The sequence below is a fragment of the Podarcis gaigeae genome (assembly GCF_964106915.1).
Source record: "Podarcis gaigeae genome assembly, chromosome: 13".
Classification (NCBI taxonomy): domain Eukaryota; kingdom Metazoa; phylum Chordata; class Lepidosauria; order Squamata; family Lacertidae; genus Podarcis; species Podarcis gaigeae.
In genome coordinates, this window is record NC_139689.1 from 38919343 (window position 1) to 38934939 (window position 15597).

Consider the following 15597-nt stretch of genomic DNA (forward strand, 5'->3'; position numbering starts at 1 on the left):
TACATTGGCTCCCAGACACCTGGACTACTGCACACCCTCCCAACCCCTGTCTCACCAATAGACTTCTGGCGGAGCATCATGCCTGGGGGGTGACTGGCTGGCAGGTAGGATGGGCGCTCATAACTGGCCTGACTCAGGCGGTGCTGTTCAAAACTGGGCTGAAAGAAAGAAAGAAAAAGATGAAGCCAGAGAACTGGTAAGAGCAGATGAAAGGACTCAGAGAGGCTGGGTGGCAGGGGTGTAGTCAGGATTTATTGGGGGGGGCAGGCTTTATGTTGGGGGGGCAGAACTGAGTTAAGTATTTTTGTTTACTTACTTGATGGGGGGGACTGCCCCCTGCCTACACCCATGTAGGATGTGGATGTAGCAGCAATTATGAACTATCACTCTATTTATATTTTATTTTTTTAAAAAAAGCTAATGTCTTTTATTAATTTTCAAGAGAAAGAATATAGGTACGAACAGAAACATTACCAGCATTATCAAAACTATTGGTTTCCCCTCTCCCAGAGAAGAGAAGATAAACTATCACTCTAATCGTGAACTCAGGTACTTAGTACCAGGATACTAAGGTTTGAAGAAGTAAAGCAAAACAAAACACACACCCCAAACTTAGATGGGGCAAAAATGATCCCCCCAAACAGCTTAGTAGCCACAGAATATTAGAGTATCAAGTGGATAGCATTCAACAACCGAGGATATGAAGAGGAAAACTCACGAGGGAACATACTGGCAATTGCATTTAAAAGAATACTTTTTTAGCCAGCGTTTCACTCTCTGCATAGGAAAACTTTGATCAAAACAACAACAGATCTTGCTAGATGTCTGCTCCACTGGTGAGCTGTGCTCCATCCTACCTCAGCAGAGAAATAGTTCTTGGCAGTGCCCCGAGATTTCCCCAAGGAAGGAAGCCCTCCGCTGCCACATCCATCCCCCACGTTGATTGTCTGTTGAGCTGCTGCCAGGATCTCGTCCAATTTGTCTGAAATGAGGCAGAATCACAGAAAGAGGCAGGATTACAACCATCCCCACGCAGAGCACGCCTATGTCCCTTTGCCCATCAGGCTAAGGGTGACCTGATTTCAGTCTCATGTAGCCTCTTATTTTTAAAATTAGGATCCCTACGGTCCACCAATGTACTTAAAATTTACAGGGGCAAATTGCACCTTCGGATCCAGGATGCCAAATCTACACTGAGCTATCCTAATCTGCATTCTTGCCTAAGAAAGTGCATTGCAGGACCAGACCGAGGTCAGACGAACTTTGGAGAACGCCTTATGCTGAGATGTTTCTGCTTTAGACTACAACTCTCATAATTCCTGTCCACTGGCCTTCTTGGCTGCAGCTGATGGTTGTGGGGATTGAGCCTTGGGGGTCCAATATCATCTGAAGGGCATCAAGGTTAGGGGAGACTCTCCTAGCTCCAATAACGTCTCCCCGACTGGCGCCAGCTTTCCCAGGTCTCTCACACCTAGAGAAATCTTGCCTGGCCAGTCCTGCTGCCTGAGTTAAGCTTCTAACTAGAGAGGCTGGGATTTTTCTAACTGGAACCTTGTGCATGTAAGCTCCACCTGACTTCTTTGCATTTCCCACTAGCCCACCTTCTGCCCATGCCCGCACAAGACTACACTTCCTCAACACCAGCCCTCTCGGAAAGCCAGGAACCTTTAAGCTTGGGAGTCAGTACCCTTGGCTCAAGCCCCGAGCCTTAAGGATGACACTGTCAGTACTGCTGCAAGCCCACCCTGCTACCAGACACTGCCCTCGCCTTCAACAAGTAAAACCACATCAAACAACTGGATTGGTATTTGGGGTTTTGTGTGTGTACCTCCCAGCCATTTGGCAAAGAAGGCAAGACTGGTGCTCCTCACAGCCCATTCATTGTGAGCTGTACACCAGCTTCCACCAGCTAGACTGGTGACTGGGAGTGGCCAGTGAGACCAGATAACACCGGTCCTGAAAGACCTACATTGGCTCCCAGTACGTTTCTGAGTACAATTCAAAGTGTTGGTGCTGACCTTTAAAGCCCTAAACGGCCTCGGTCCAATATATCTGAAGGAGCGTCTCCACCCCCATCGTTCAGCCCGGACACTGAGGTCCAGCTCTGAGGGCCTTCTGGCGGTTCCCTCCCTGCGAGAAGTGAGGTTACAGGGAACAAGGCAGAGGACCTTCTCAGTGGTGGTGCCTGACCTGCAGGAACGCCCTGCTATCAGATGTCAAGGAAATAAGCAACTATCTGATTTTTAGAAGACATCTGAAGGCAGCCCTGTTTAGGGTAGTTTTTAATGTTTGATGTTTTATCGTGTTGTTAATATTCTGTTGGGAGCCGGCGAGAGTGGCTGGGGAAACCCAGCCAGATGGGTGGGGTGGGTATGTATGTATGCATGTATAAATAAATAAATAGCCCCAACAGCCAGCATGGATGATGGGTGTTATAGTGCAGAAGCAACATCTGGAAGGGCGAAAGTTCTGCATCTCTGCTGTTAGGGGATAGGAAAACCTGAAAATCTCTTTTTTTTCTGTTGGCTTCTGCCCTGAATCTAGCCCCAACAGAAAGGGGGCTGCTACCCAAACACCAGGATGTTGAATTTCAAGAACTGGCAAGAGCTTGTTTTGCAGGCTGACACCTATTCCATAAACCCTAGCCGTGGCTATGCTCCCTAGTCCTCAAACGTTGTTCTGCACATGTACGCCAGAGTAAAAAACTGAAGATTTCACACCGCGGTGCTGCAAAACTCCGCAGCGTGAAAAGCCAAATTCTGTTACCTGCTAATGCAAATGCGGGAAATAACTGGCACCCCCTCTTGCAATGAAGCATGAGGAACGCTCCCAGAGGGCACCCAAGAGGAGTGCTGCTTTGCAGGTACCCAGCCTTTGCCCCGAGATTCCCTCCCGCAGACTGCTGGCGGTCGCCAGGGCCTGCTTGGTACTCACTCAGAGCCATCTGATAGACAGTCCGCTTCTTATCAGTGCCCATCGCCGGCTCATAATCTGCAGAGACGACAGGAGGGGAGGATAACGGGGGTGGGAGGTGCAGGGGGGGTGAACTGGGGACGGCATGTCTAGGAAGGCCGGTTCGTGGAGCTGTGTGGACGGAGGGGGGCGGCAGCGGCAACCGATGGGAGCGTCGGTGGGAGAGTGCAGGGCGGTGCTGGGTGGGAGGCAATGAGAGATAAGCGAGGTGGCTCGGTGCGTGCGTGGCGGGGTGAGGGATGTGTGACACTCACCTGTTTTCTTCTTCCAGGGGGAGACTGGATGGTGGGAGGGAGATAGCAAGAGGGGAAGAAATTAGCACTTCCACTTTTGGGGGAGGAGTAAGGTATAGCTGGGGGGGGGGGAGGCCTGGAAACCCCCTGTAACAACCAAAGGATTTGGGCAGGATGTGGGAGAGAAGATACTGGGCATTAAGGCATCTCACGGGCATTGAGGCATCTGTCACTGCCCACCACAGCTCAGTTGATAGCGTAGGAGACTCTTAACATCTCAGGGTTGTGGGTTTGAGCCCCACATTGGGCAAATATTTTATGCACTGCGGGGGTTGGGCTAGATGACCCTCACGGTCCCTTCCAACTCTACAGTTCAAGGAGTCTATGAATTGAGGATGGGTGGGGGCGAGGCAGAGAATCCTCCCAGTTCAAGAGGGCATGGGCAGGCCTGTGAGGGCCTAGCTTCGACCGAAGCATCTCAGGCTATGATTACAAGGTAAAAGACACAGACACCCTCATCTCTAACCCTGTTATGAGTGGAGATATAAGGTCAAGCCTGCAAGCAGTATTCTGTTTAGTCGTTCTCTAAAAAAATAATAAACAACTTGAAGTGCATTAGGCTACTTGTATCTACATTCTGGCAATGCTGCCATGATTCCTATAAGATTCCTAAAGGGACTCCTCACCCCAAACGCCTAGCCCTGCTCCCCACGAGCCTCCACCCCTGTTGGGCGTTTCTTTCCTGCAAAGTGGGTGGGTGGGTAGAATTCGGTGACACCCGTTGCGGGTGGGGAGGGGAGAAATTAGTGTATCGAGTGGGAAGGTAGGGTGCATGTAGTATTTGCAGTTACAAGGTTGTCCAAGGGGTTTTGAAGTCTCATTTCCCCCTATTTTGAAAACACGCTTTAAAAACGTGCGAGCTTCTCCCAAGCTGCTGTGCTGTAATTTAAAAACGTCCTTGGAAAGGACACTACACAACGTTCATCTGTCATGGATGCTTTAGCTGAGATTCCTGCATTGCAGGGGGTTGGGCTAGATGACCCTTGGGGTCCCTTCCAATTCTAAGATTCTACAATGACTTAGTGCCGTTTCCAGGGATGTGCCACTTTGATAGTGTGTCAGCAGTGGGGCTTTTTAGTCCCTTGCAGCAGCTCCCCTTCAGGTTTTCAAAAATAGGGGGACTGATGAAAAGCCTTCAAGCCGCCTTGTATTACTGAAAGCTTCCTAAAATATCCCCCTGCCTAAAAATATGCTTCCCTTCATCTAATCACCGCTCCTTTCCACACCTGAAATTATATGAATGTTTGGCTGGGTTAGATGTTTACATCAGCCCTGCTACTTCACTCTTTGACACAGGAAGATCACTGATATCAGGTCACAGATCAGGGAGGGGGAGAACTTTCTTAAGCAGCAACATTACTCAAAACAGTGCGAAGAAGGGGAGAGCCCTCATCCTCCGAGTCTCCAGTTCTGAGCAAAAGGGAAGTGTGTGTGTTTCTGTAATCCAGCCCACTTTCTTGCCATTATTGGAGCAATTTGGGGTGGGGACAGGAACTCACCTTTCTCAACTATGATGGGTTTTGAGAGTCCGGGGCAGCAGTGGGTGGACAAAAAGGAAGAAGATGGAGACAGAGGAGAGCCAATGACAAATGACACCCCACCCCTTCCATAATGATGCATAAAACTGGGAAACCCTCATTTATCCACCAAAATCATTATATACACCAGATTTTGCAACCAATCTAACCTTCCCCCAAAGCCTGCAGTCAGTAAAAAAATGATGATTTGGGATGAGCAGCTAAAATATGTTTTGTTTTGTTTTCCCCCCAAATTTATTCCGGTTGCAAAATCAGGCTCAGCTCTTGCCCCACAGTATGCCCCAGCTAGGAGAATGAAACTGGGACTTAAAAGAAAAACCGATTCTAGGTTCTGTGTTGCGGCATTTTCCATGTACGATTCCAGTGGCTGAGGCCAAGTGCAGACATTGGAAACCCTCTCCATGGACACATTCGCATGGGGATGGTAATGCGTAACTTGAAACGCAGATGGCGACAACTTCCTGTCACAGTGAGGATTGCCCTTTATCCATCTGGCATAACTGCTTCCATGCAAGTCTCCTGCCGACTTCTGCTTTGAGCAGAATTTGAAGGATTTGGACAAACCGGGGTGAGACGTCAAGAGGAAGCCTTCAAAAGTCCATGCCTGGGACTTGCCTAGGAGGAACCCTCAAATCAACAATCATACTGGGCAACAGAACCACTTTGGAAGCACCTAAGACCTCTTGCCTAAGGGCCCCTCAAATCTGGGGGGCGACAATGAATTCTTCAGCTAGAAAAAAACAAGTTCTACCATAGTAACAAATTATGCACAAATGGGTTCATTTGGGATAATCAAGGTGCACTGCATGGAGAAGATTCTGAATATCTGACTCAGCCTTTTTCATCATTTGCAAGTCTTCTACTCTAAGGCAAAAGAGGACACACATCACAGGAACCTCAGGGCAGAACTACAACTATTACGGGGTGACCCAAACAATATTTTTAGCAAATATATAAGTGCAAGAAGAAGTAGTTGCCCAAACCAAACAGGCCACAAGATGACACATGTATCAGCTGCACAGTCGCTGTGCATGCATCCATCTAAATGCCAGGTCACTGGCGTGTCTGTTGGTCACACTGTGCTTCTAGTGCAGTGTTCCCTCCCTCCAGTAGAGGGCATGTATGTATGTTCACCATGAAACGGATCGGGGATGGCAGTTCCCCGCATACTCTTGAGACAGGAAATGATAACCCATGAGCATCCTTACCCATTTCTTCCAACTCAGATGTCATGGATTTGGAGCGCAAGGAGATGGCTGGAGGTGGCAGTCGTCTTGTCTGCTGTGGCGCAGCTACAGTTAAAAACAAGAAGCAGCTCTGAGATCTTGTTTGTGAACCAGACTCGTGTCATCCAATTCCCATCACCAGTCTTTCCCCGAACCCGCTGAACCGCCCTCTCATCCAAAGTAAGTTTTGTATCTTGCCACCCTAACCACTTTTCCTTTTGCTCGAATGCAGCAGAACCCAGAACACACCATGGCAAAGAAAGGAAGAGGGGAAGGCACTAGTACAAAAACAATAGGAGAATCCACGGAGTGACTCAACATACAAGAATGTTCTAGCTATCCCTTGAAGAGATTGAAGGTATTTCTGTAACAGTGCCCACGTGGGTAAGTTTAATGTGAGATTGACGCGCCTTACACATGCAAGTTTTTTGCATTGCCCGCATAATGTTTTGGCATCAATACTCCAGTCTGTATCCCCCTCCCCGCTGCCCACTTAATCCAGATTTATCCTTTCAGGGAAGCATCCTAAATCAGCTGTCCCTGAAGGAGAGTCATATGACCTGTACCACGAAGGGCCACATATATTTTTCAGAGTGCACCGCTGAGGTCGCGTCTTTCTTTGATTCTAGACATGCATACAACATAAAAACAAGATTCCAAAGAATCTCCTGGACTTCTCCCCTTTGTGGGTCATATTGTTAGTCATTTCTTCCTGCATCTTTTATGATAATCCAAATCTTTTACCTCTCCATTATGTCCAAAACTCACCATTAAACTACAAGTGTTATTCCCATCCTACTAACGCTTTTAGCTGTTTTCAAGGGTTTTTAAGATAAATTATAAATTTTCCCCATTCCTTATTAAAATTTTGGTCTTCCTGAGTTCTGATTCTTCCGGTCACTTTAGCAATTTCGGCATAATCCATCATCTTAATCTGCCATTCTTCTTCTTTCCATCTCTGGAACTTCTGTTCCTGCTTCTAAGCCCCAGTAGGTCCCATTCTCCAACTCAGAGAAGATTTCAAGAGTAGAGCCTTCTCATCTTTAACTTCTGAACAACATATTCCCCCCCACTTCTTTTCTTTTAAAAAAAGAACCCAAAGCACCATCCCAGAATGCACTGCGGTGGTACCTTTCTTCTTCATGGCCTCTTCCATCTCCGGATTCCGCGTCACCATGACTACCTTCACCATCAAGTTGTTTCCGCCCTGCCGAATCATGTTGACGACCTGCCGGTGTCCAACCTTCACTACGTTCTGTCCATTGACCTGGAGGGGACAGCTGATGGTTAAAGCAGTGCAGGCTGGGATGGAAGCAGCGGGGCAACTTCTGAACTATTTAGCAGGAACTCTCAAGAGGACTCTCCCTCTTGGTGGCTTCCCCCAGGTCTTGGGATGCCTCGTCGAGAGAGACACCTGTCTAGCCATGTCTCAGATGACCTTCTGCCAGCAGGCAAGTTCATTTTAACTTAGAGAGGCCTTCCTATAAGCAGAGCTGTAATTATGTAGAAGTTTACTGGTCTTTTCAAAAATTGATTTCATTGATATTTCACTTGCCTTGTTACAGTGCTTTACCTCTTAACTTTGCATTTCATTGCCGTTACAATAAAATGTAACAAAATGCCGTAACGGCATTGTTAGTCACCTTGAGCACCACTTGGGAGAAAGGCGGGATGCAAATTTAACATACAAACGGGGTGGGGTCCAGGTTTAGTCGCACTTAGCACAGAGTAGACAAACTTAAGCCCCAGTGATTCCAACAAGTCAACTGGGAAGTAGGATTAAGACTGCAATCCTAACCTACTCAGAGGTTGTTTACATTGTCGGCATCCCACTGAATTAACTCCCAAGTTAGCGGGGCCGTCGCTGCAGCCTAAACCTGGATGCAACTGATAAAAGAGAGAGAATTCCTTCTTCCTCTAATATAACACAGGAACTCAGGATCACCCAAGAGAACTGATTAGCAGTCGATTCAGGAAAGGACTTCATTGCTAGAATGAAACACACAAGGAGGAGTGAGCTAGCCATTACTTTAAGGCTGGGGAGGCTCATGGCAGCTACGGCCTGTTATTTTCCATCTCCGGGGGCAAAAATGCCACTGAACAGTGGCGTAGCGTGGGGGGTGCAGGGGGGCCCGGCCGCAGCATCTGGGGGTTAGGGTTAGGGGGCGCAAATCCACGGGTTAGGGGGCGCAAATCCACGGGGTAGGGGGCGCAAATTACTTGCCTTGCCCCGGGTGCTGAAAACCCACGCTACGCCACTGCCACTGCCACTGCCACTGAATTCCAGTCACTGGGGAGCAAGAACAGGGAAATACTGCTGCTCTCACGCCCCACTTGTGGGCACCCCAGCAGGATCTTGCTGATCACTGTGGGAAAATGGATCTTGGGTCTGACCCAACAGAGCACTTCTGGTGTTCCTATGACTAAATCAGAGGATTGTGGTGGTGGTACGTATAACATAATTGCAAAGTCCTAACAAAAGCCAAACATTTGCAGCATTATGTGCCATTCAGCCTAGTTTTTTCGTGAAATGCCTATTTATTTTTAAAACAGAAATAGAACGGGCCATCAAAGCTACAAACCTGTATGTTCAATGAGGGGAAACCCTGGAAAACATAAGGTAGCTTTGGAAACTGGCAATTAGAAAAACAACAATGCAGGCCACGCAATGGTGCGGACTTGCCTTTAAATGTGCGAGCCCAGTCCAGATACCCAAGGAAGCACTCGTGCACCCATATGCACCCTCCCCGTGCAACACGAGTGTAGCACAAGAATTGGTGAAAAGTTCCAAGAGCAGCACAGAGGCAAGTCTGCCAAACCGTTACCTCAATGAGGAAGTCCCCCATGCGGAGACCAGCCTGCCAGGCCACACCCCCTTCATCCACTGACTCCAGGTACTGCAGCGCAGGGAAAGCAGGGGTGGGTGTGAACTCCTCAATTGGGGTCTGCGCTGTAAAGAGAGAGGTGTGTTAAGTGACGCCCCTGGAGCTACATAAGCACCTGCCAGGCTGGGGTGGGCAAGCGAGTGGGGTGGCAGCAGGAGGGCAACACAGGGGATCATGGCTTTGCTTGGCATTTCTGTGACACCTCCTCTCTGTGAAAACAAACCACTGTTCGTTTCAAATCCCAGATCTGAAGACCCTTGTTTTCCAAAGTCAGGAGCGAGCGGTGGAGCTTGGGAAGTGTTTAACAGAGTCGGCGCTTCTGAGCAGTGTCAGAAACTCAGATATATAAGCTAGGCGCCAAATGGCTCCTTAAACCAAGGTTACAATCGCCAGCGCAAAATGCCTAGTTGCCATTTTGGGGCAAGATGGATCCAAAGTCTTACTTTTCAAATGATGGACTGGCTGTGATTGATTCTCAGCTAAACATCTGGCTAGTTCAGATGACAACCTTGAGCTAGCTTTGGGAACTTAAAAGAAGAAAAGCCACTTGATCCAGGCACAGTCCACATATATTCTGGCCTATCCAAACCTCTTTCCTTAATGGTGAGTGCTCATGCTCAGGCTGCACAGAAAAAGCATTTTGGTTCCATAAATTCATTCTGATTGTGCAGATAAAATATAATGGATAGAATTCTACAGGATGGGGTATTAGTGCATGCAAACAGTCCAGATTCAATAATCCACAAGTGTTTGAAAGCCAGGTGCAAAATGCGCCTAGCGCCTGGCTAATTTCAAACACTGTTTCTGTGTGTGTGCAAAGCACCATTCTCCCCCTCGAGGCCATGACCAGCCCCTGCCACACGCATCTGGGTCTAGGGGGCAGCTTTCTACGTCAAGGTCATCCCTGCAAGGTGAAGGTCAGCCCCAGCACCTCTCATTTTTTAGCACAGCTTACACCTTGGCTCTCTAGCTTAAGGTAAGCCAAATATCCAGAGCCAGCCTAGCTTTCTCTCCTGGAAAACCGAATTTTCCACCTTGTACTCAGCCTTTCGCATCAATTTTCATCCATTTCAGCACCTTCTGGTACTGTTTCTTTTAGGCCAAGAAGGAGAACTTTGGTCGTTCAGATGTTGCAGGACTGCAACTCCCATCTTCCCAGGCTATCGGCCTCCTATCAACTCTCCCTATGCCCACCATTTCCTCAACCTACTATAAGAATGGCCACAGCCAGTTAAGCAGTCACTAATCTTCATTAACTGATTTTGAGCTTGCTCATGTGCTCTGAAGCAGGGGAAAGCAGTGGAGGTGGGCAGGCGGGCGGTGTAGACCTGGGCTCCTTTGACAGCCAGCTAGAGGTGGCCCTAGTGTCCAAGAGTGATGCTAACTCCCCCTCTCACCCTTGGCCCCTCTTAGCACAAAGCCAAATCCTTCGTTGTCCTTCTTCTGCAGCAGCACTGTCTTCTCTTTAATGATGTAGTCACTGCAAAGGAAAGAGACAACAGGACAGGTTAGGAGGCAGCCACATTCCAATGGGAATTCCCGACTCAGACACTCTTCCAATGTACAAAGAATAACTAGAGCGTAATACACTGCCCCACACTGCTAACACAGCATCACTCATGCAGGAAATCCACGGTGCACCTGGTTTGCAGAACTTGCTGGCTCCAGATCTCTCTTCCTTCCCCTTTCCATTGCTGGACAAAGTTCTGATACTGCAAATATGGCACCTACTGCACACTAACAATGGAACCTACTAGAGGAGGCAGCGCATTGTCAAGGTTCTGAAAGGGCAAACAGGGTCAATGCAAAGGGAAATAGCACTGAACTTGTTCCTGCTGTAGGAGGCCTTAGCACTGCAAATGCAAGTGCAAAGCCTCCCTGGTCTACAGGGCTTAGGTTCTGGAAACCTAGAAGACACTGCACAACATCTGATGCAAGCAGCACACGCTCAATGCAAATACAGATGTCAGTGCACAGAATATACCCATTACCCCCTTGGAATGCACTGCACAGTGCTCGCTATCTACAGCTTTGCCAGCAAATTTATAAAAAGCAAAGCACAATCTTTGCATTGCAAATATACACTGCATGGTGCTGTAGCAGTGCAAATCTAGCACACAGGAAAGCAGCATGACTAGTACAGAAAACACTGCACAGACATATACTCCAAATACAGTGTCCACTGCACAACCTTTGTTACAAGCAACACAGAGAAAATAGGGCTTATTGCACAGGGCAACACTTCTGCAACACAAAATGTACCATGTATGCTCACTGGCACTGCATCAGACTGGCATAGGTTATGCAGAAGAAGCTGCATAGTCCCAGTGCACATGGCACATTCAAATCCAGAGCCTACTGCAAGTCTGGAGCAGTACTGAAAATATAAAGCCCACTGTTCAGCCACCCTATCCAGTACTGCAGAAAGAGTGCCACAGTGCAGGCAGCCATTTATTCTAGCTGCAAATACCAAAACCACAAGTACTGCACAGGCTTCAGGCACTGCAAATATAACTACTTCACAGTACTGCAAAACTGAAAATGCAGTGCCTGCTGCTGATAGACACAGCACTGTGTGGTTAGAATGGCACACAGCCATAAATCCAGTTCACTGGATATGACAAAGGTACTCTGCAGGCTTCACTGTGTTGGTACTATCAACCCCCCCCCCCGCCCCAAGAATCCAGAGTTCACTGCTGACAGCAATCTGACAGGGAAACAGACAGCAGAAGGAGCTCCCTGTTTGGCAATCCTACAATTCTAGTCGATAACCACAAGCACTGCCACTCCAGCTGCCCTGACAGCATTCCTCCAAGTTTCCATGTTACTTCCCTCATCATGGATCCCAGTTACAGGCCTTACAACATGCACCCACAGCAGTCTCTACAACAGGCCCACTGAGCCAAACTTAGCCCACAGGTCATGTGCCACCACGGACTTAATAAACCTCTTTTTGTTGCCTGCCAGGACTGCAGAAACACGAAGGCCATCAAAGCATCTAGCAGGCCACACGATACACGTGGCTGGTGAGCAGCTTGATCCGGTGGGTCGCTAACCTATCCCATATTTACTTGAGTCTGTAGAAAGAATACCCTTAGCGCACCGTACCACAGGTGCTATTCAATGCGCACAAAGCATTAGAAAGAGAAACACACACAGTCCATATTGGACACGGTTAAGAGGTATGTGTGTAAGAGATGTGCTCTTTTTAAGCACATTTTTGACTGGCAGGCGAACACATACAAGCAACACGCAGTGAACAGAAATGTGCGATGCTGCCACACCCACAGATAGCAACGCTGCCGACAGAAGGAGATTTCCTGGATACAGAGCAGACTTGGGAAAGCTGTGCCAAGTGAACAGACACCATCTCACAGCTCACCATGCTCACGAGTGAACTCCTGAGCCCCAGCATGTACATGCATGGTGATAACATCCTCACACCTTGTATAAATCTAATCCCCACCTGAAACACAGCGATGCTCAGCACTCCAAATACTTACTTTACTGCGTCTCTAATGCCACCCAATAACCAAAACAATGCACCTTCGTCATGTGCTAGACTGACACTTTGGGCTTCCATGTACCTCCAAGTATAAGGGGCACAAGCAAAGAAAACACCACACCATCTCCCGGTCCACTATCTTCACACAGATCCTCTACATTAGGGAAACATAATTCTGCACAGAATATCCCTGGGAGAGAAGCATTGGAGAAAGGACCATCAAGCATCTTAGTTCAAGGCCAAGCCTCTTGAGGCTAGAACCCGTGAGATTCTAGCGATCCACATGGACCCAACCAGTGGAAAGGAACAAGAACAGGGAAGCGGCTCACATTTCTTGCTCCAAGTCCCATCTTCTGAAGCGAGGGCACTTATCGCAATAGTGCTTTACAGAAGCAAAAACCTCTCTCCCCCCAGCATTTTGGACACCCGGACCCAGCACCCTAAGGTAGCAAACTGCAAGTGACAGAACAGTTTTCCTTTGATGAGATCATCGTATCATAACATTAACATATATTTAACACATATATGAGTTCTCTGAAGAAACCCATGGCAAAACAAGGCCTTGGAAAGATCTCCCTTTTGTTCCTTATCCTCACAGGCCCAATCCAAGATACAACTAAACCTAGCTGCACACAGCTGCAGTTTTCAACACTGCAGTGTAACTGTAAAGGGATTTGGAAGCTCAATCTTCCAATTAAAAAGTGCATGGCTTATTCCGTTAGATATAATATATGCAGGGACTGGTGTACGTATTCAAGGGTTAACACGCTGATATGATAAATGTGACAGCATGCGTTGAAGCATGCATGTTATGCTCAAATGTTCACAAGTCAATGCAGACTCCGTATACAGTAATCTGTATGCACACAGTAAGTTAAGCTTATGTGCATGCACCAAATATATACATTTGGATCTACAGACCACAACGTGCAACTGCCCAAATTTTCATATGGATGTTAAAGGTGAACTGGGGGGTAGGGAGAGGAGGATCACATTTAAAACATACTATACTCATGAACAAACCTGTATGTAAAACTGTCTGCATGCAACAGACTGTCACAAAGATATATCAATACACGTGTACATAACCAATGCACATGCTTGGAAGGAGTGTTGTTTAGTATGTGTAGAGGATATAGCACATCATGCTCCACAGGGCCAGGCTTTTACTATGAAGAACAGAACAAACCATAATCCAGAATGCATGTGTGTTGCTTACCAGCACACAGCTCTGTACATATGCATAGACCAGACATTAACACATATACATCATAGAGAGGCACATGCACACATACAATACTTTGCTTCCCAGAACTCCTCAGCCACCCTAATCTCAGGGCACAATACAGTTATGACGGCAGCATTAATCAATAGTGAAGCTGTATGCAGCGGATGGCGCCCATGCAGATGTGCACACACATACACACACATTCAAACTTCACAGACACATAAGCACCCATAGCCACTTCACAGTGTACACAGAGAGAGTCTACACCCATGTCGTTTCCCACCCTCAAGAATCTTCATGCACACAGAGGCACTACCATGCATACCTTGCACAAATCATTCCCAGACGCTCTCTGTGCAGCCATAGAGGTACACAAACCGTGTAGACGAATACCTAACCATACACACAGCACACCCCGACCCGTATGTAGAGATGCATGCACACGCACACACAAGCCCTCACTGACGCACACTGCGCGCGCACACACGCGCAATCCTCTCAAAAACAGGCACACACACCTCTCTCCGTAAGAGGCATGCTAATCTCTCCCCCCCCCCCCCGGACTCTCCCTCGCTGCCTCGCGCGCGCGCGCGCTCACATACCTAATCTCTCTGGCAAGCACCTTCAACCCATCACACACCGTCAGCATCGTCCCCCCGTGGCTCCCACTCGCATCCATCCATCCATCAATCCGGGCGGGCGCGCGCAGGCTGAATGGCCGGATGCATGGAGCGGGGGAGGCGTTGTGCGCGGAGGGCGCGAGCTGGGAGCCGGCAGCGGCGCTGGATGACTGACTGAATGGCTGCATGAATGGCGGGCGGGTGCGCGGGCGTGAATGGGCTGCGGAGGGCGGGCGCGAGGCGAAGGGATGAATGGGGCGCCGGGGAAGGGGGCCCGCGAGGCATGAATGGGGGCCGGCTCCGCTGGGCTGGGAGGCCGCTGCCGCTGCCGCCGCCGCACGGGCCAGGGCCCCACGGTCGTGCCTGCCGATGGCTGCTCCGCTTCCTCCTGCTCCTCTTCCGACCGTACCTGTAGATGTACCAGACGCTCCGGCGCCGGGGCCCCAGGGCCGGCCAGCTGGACGAGAGGGCCGGCTGCTGCTGCTGCTGGCTCCCGCCGCCGCCGTCGTAGCGGGCCATGGCTCCGCCGCCGTCGATCCCAGGCCCCCAGCCGCCGCTGCCGCCGCCGTGGGGCCCAGCCACATTCTAGGGGCGCGCGGTGGGATGGGGAGGCGGGCGGGGGGCGCAATAGCGGCAGTAGCGGCAGCAGCAGCAGCGGCGGGAGGGCTGCACCATACTCACATCATGGCACCGCGGGAAGGAAGGAAGGAAGCAAGGAAAGGACGACGACGGAGCAGGAGGAGAAGAAGAGCGGGGGGCTGGCGGGCAGGCCGGCCTGCCGGCCTTGTTCATTGGCAGCAGGAGCCGAGTCCAACGCCGCCGCCGCCACCGCCGCCGGAGCGAGCGGGAGAGCGCACGCCGACCAGCCGGCACGCTTGCTTAACCCCTTGCGCACAGGAGCACCCGGCGATGCCGCGGCACTGCAGGAAGCGGGCAGGCCGGCCGGATGGTTGGTTGGCTGGCTGGCTGGCCCAGCTGGCTCAACCTCTCGGTCGGTCGTGGGTAGCGGCGAGAGGGAGCCCCGCGCCTCTGAGCATGTGCAGAGCGCCTGGCGCCGAGTAGCCGCAAGCAGAGCGCACGTGCACCCGAGACACACACACACACACACACACACACACACGAGAGAAGCATGAGTTCGGGCACCTCTCTTTTGAGAAAGTAAAGACTGCAGTAGACATGATGCTCATGGTCTTCCCCCTCCCACCACAAACGCACACCCCCCAAGACAAATCCTTCCTCAATTAAGACTGTTTTGCGCTCTACCTGATCAGTTGGAAAGCAGCACCCTATGACAACAGAGGAGGCAGGACAGGCGAGCCAAAGGGCCCT

The 15597-nt window shown here is 49.7% G+C and overlaps 1 protein-coding gene across 8 annotated transcripts in view; it reads right to left on the reverse strand.

Moving 5' to 3' along the window:
- The window catches only part of SHANK1 (SH3 and multiple ankyrin repeat domains 1), a 104226-nt gene that overhangs the window by 10141 nt on the left and 78488 nt on the right, over nt 1-15597 (reverse strand). For 7 of the 8 annotated variants that reach the window (XR_014557424.1, XR_014557425.1, XM_083708943.1 and 4 more), the window contains 8 exons: nt 10313-10395; nt 8856-8980; nt 7162-7297; nt 6013-6096; nt 3228-3251; nt 2935-2991; nt 858-982; nt 56-158 (listed from right to left, as the gene is read on the reverse strand). Coding sequence is in view for 6 of the 8 variants with exons in the window: in XM_083708943.1 (XP_083565069.1) it covers nt 56-158; nt 858-982; nt 2935-2991; nt 3228-3251; nt 6013-6096; nt 7162-7297; nt 8856-8980; nt 10313-10395 (737 nt within the window). In the remaining 2 variants the exon portion in view is untranslated. The remainder of the gene's footprint in view (nt 1-55; nt 159-857; nt 983-2934; nt 2992-3227; nt 3252-6012; nt 6097-7161; nt 7298-8855; nt 8981-10312; nt 10396-15597) is intronic. The other variant, XM_083708942.1, reaches the window with a different exon arrangement.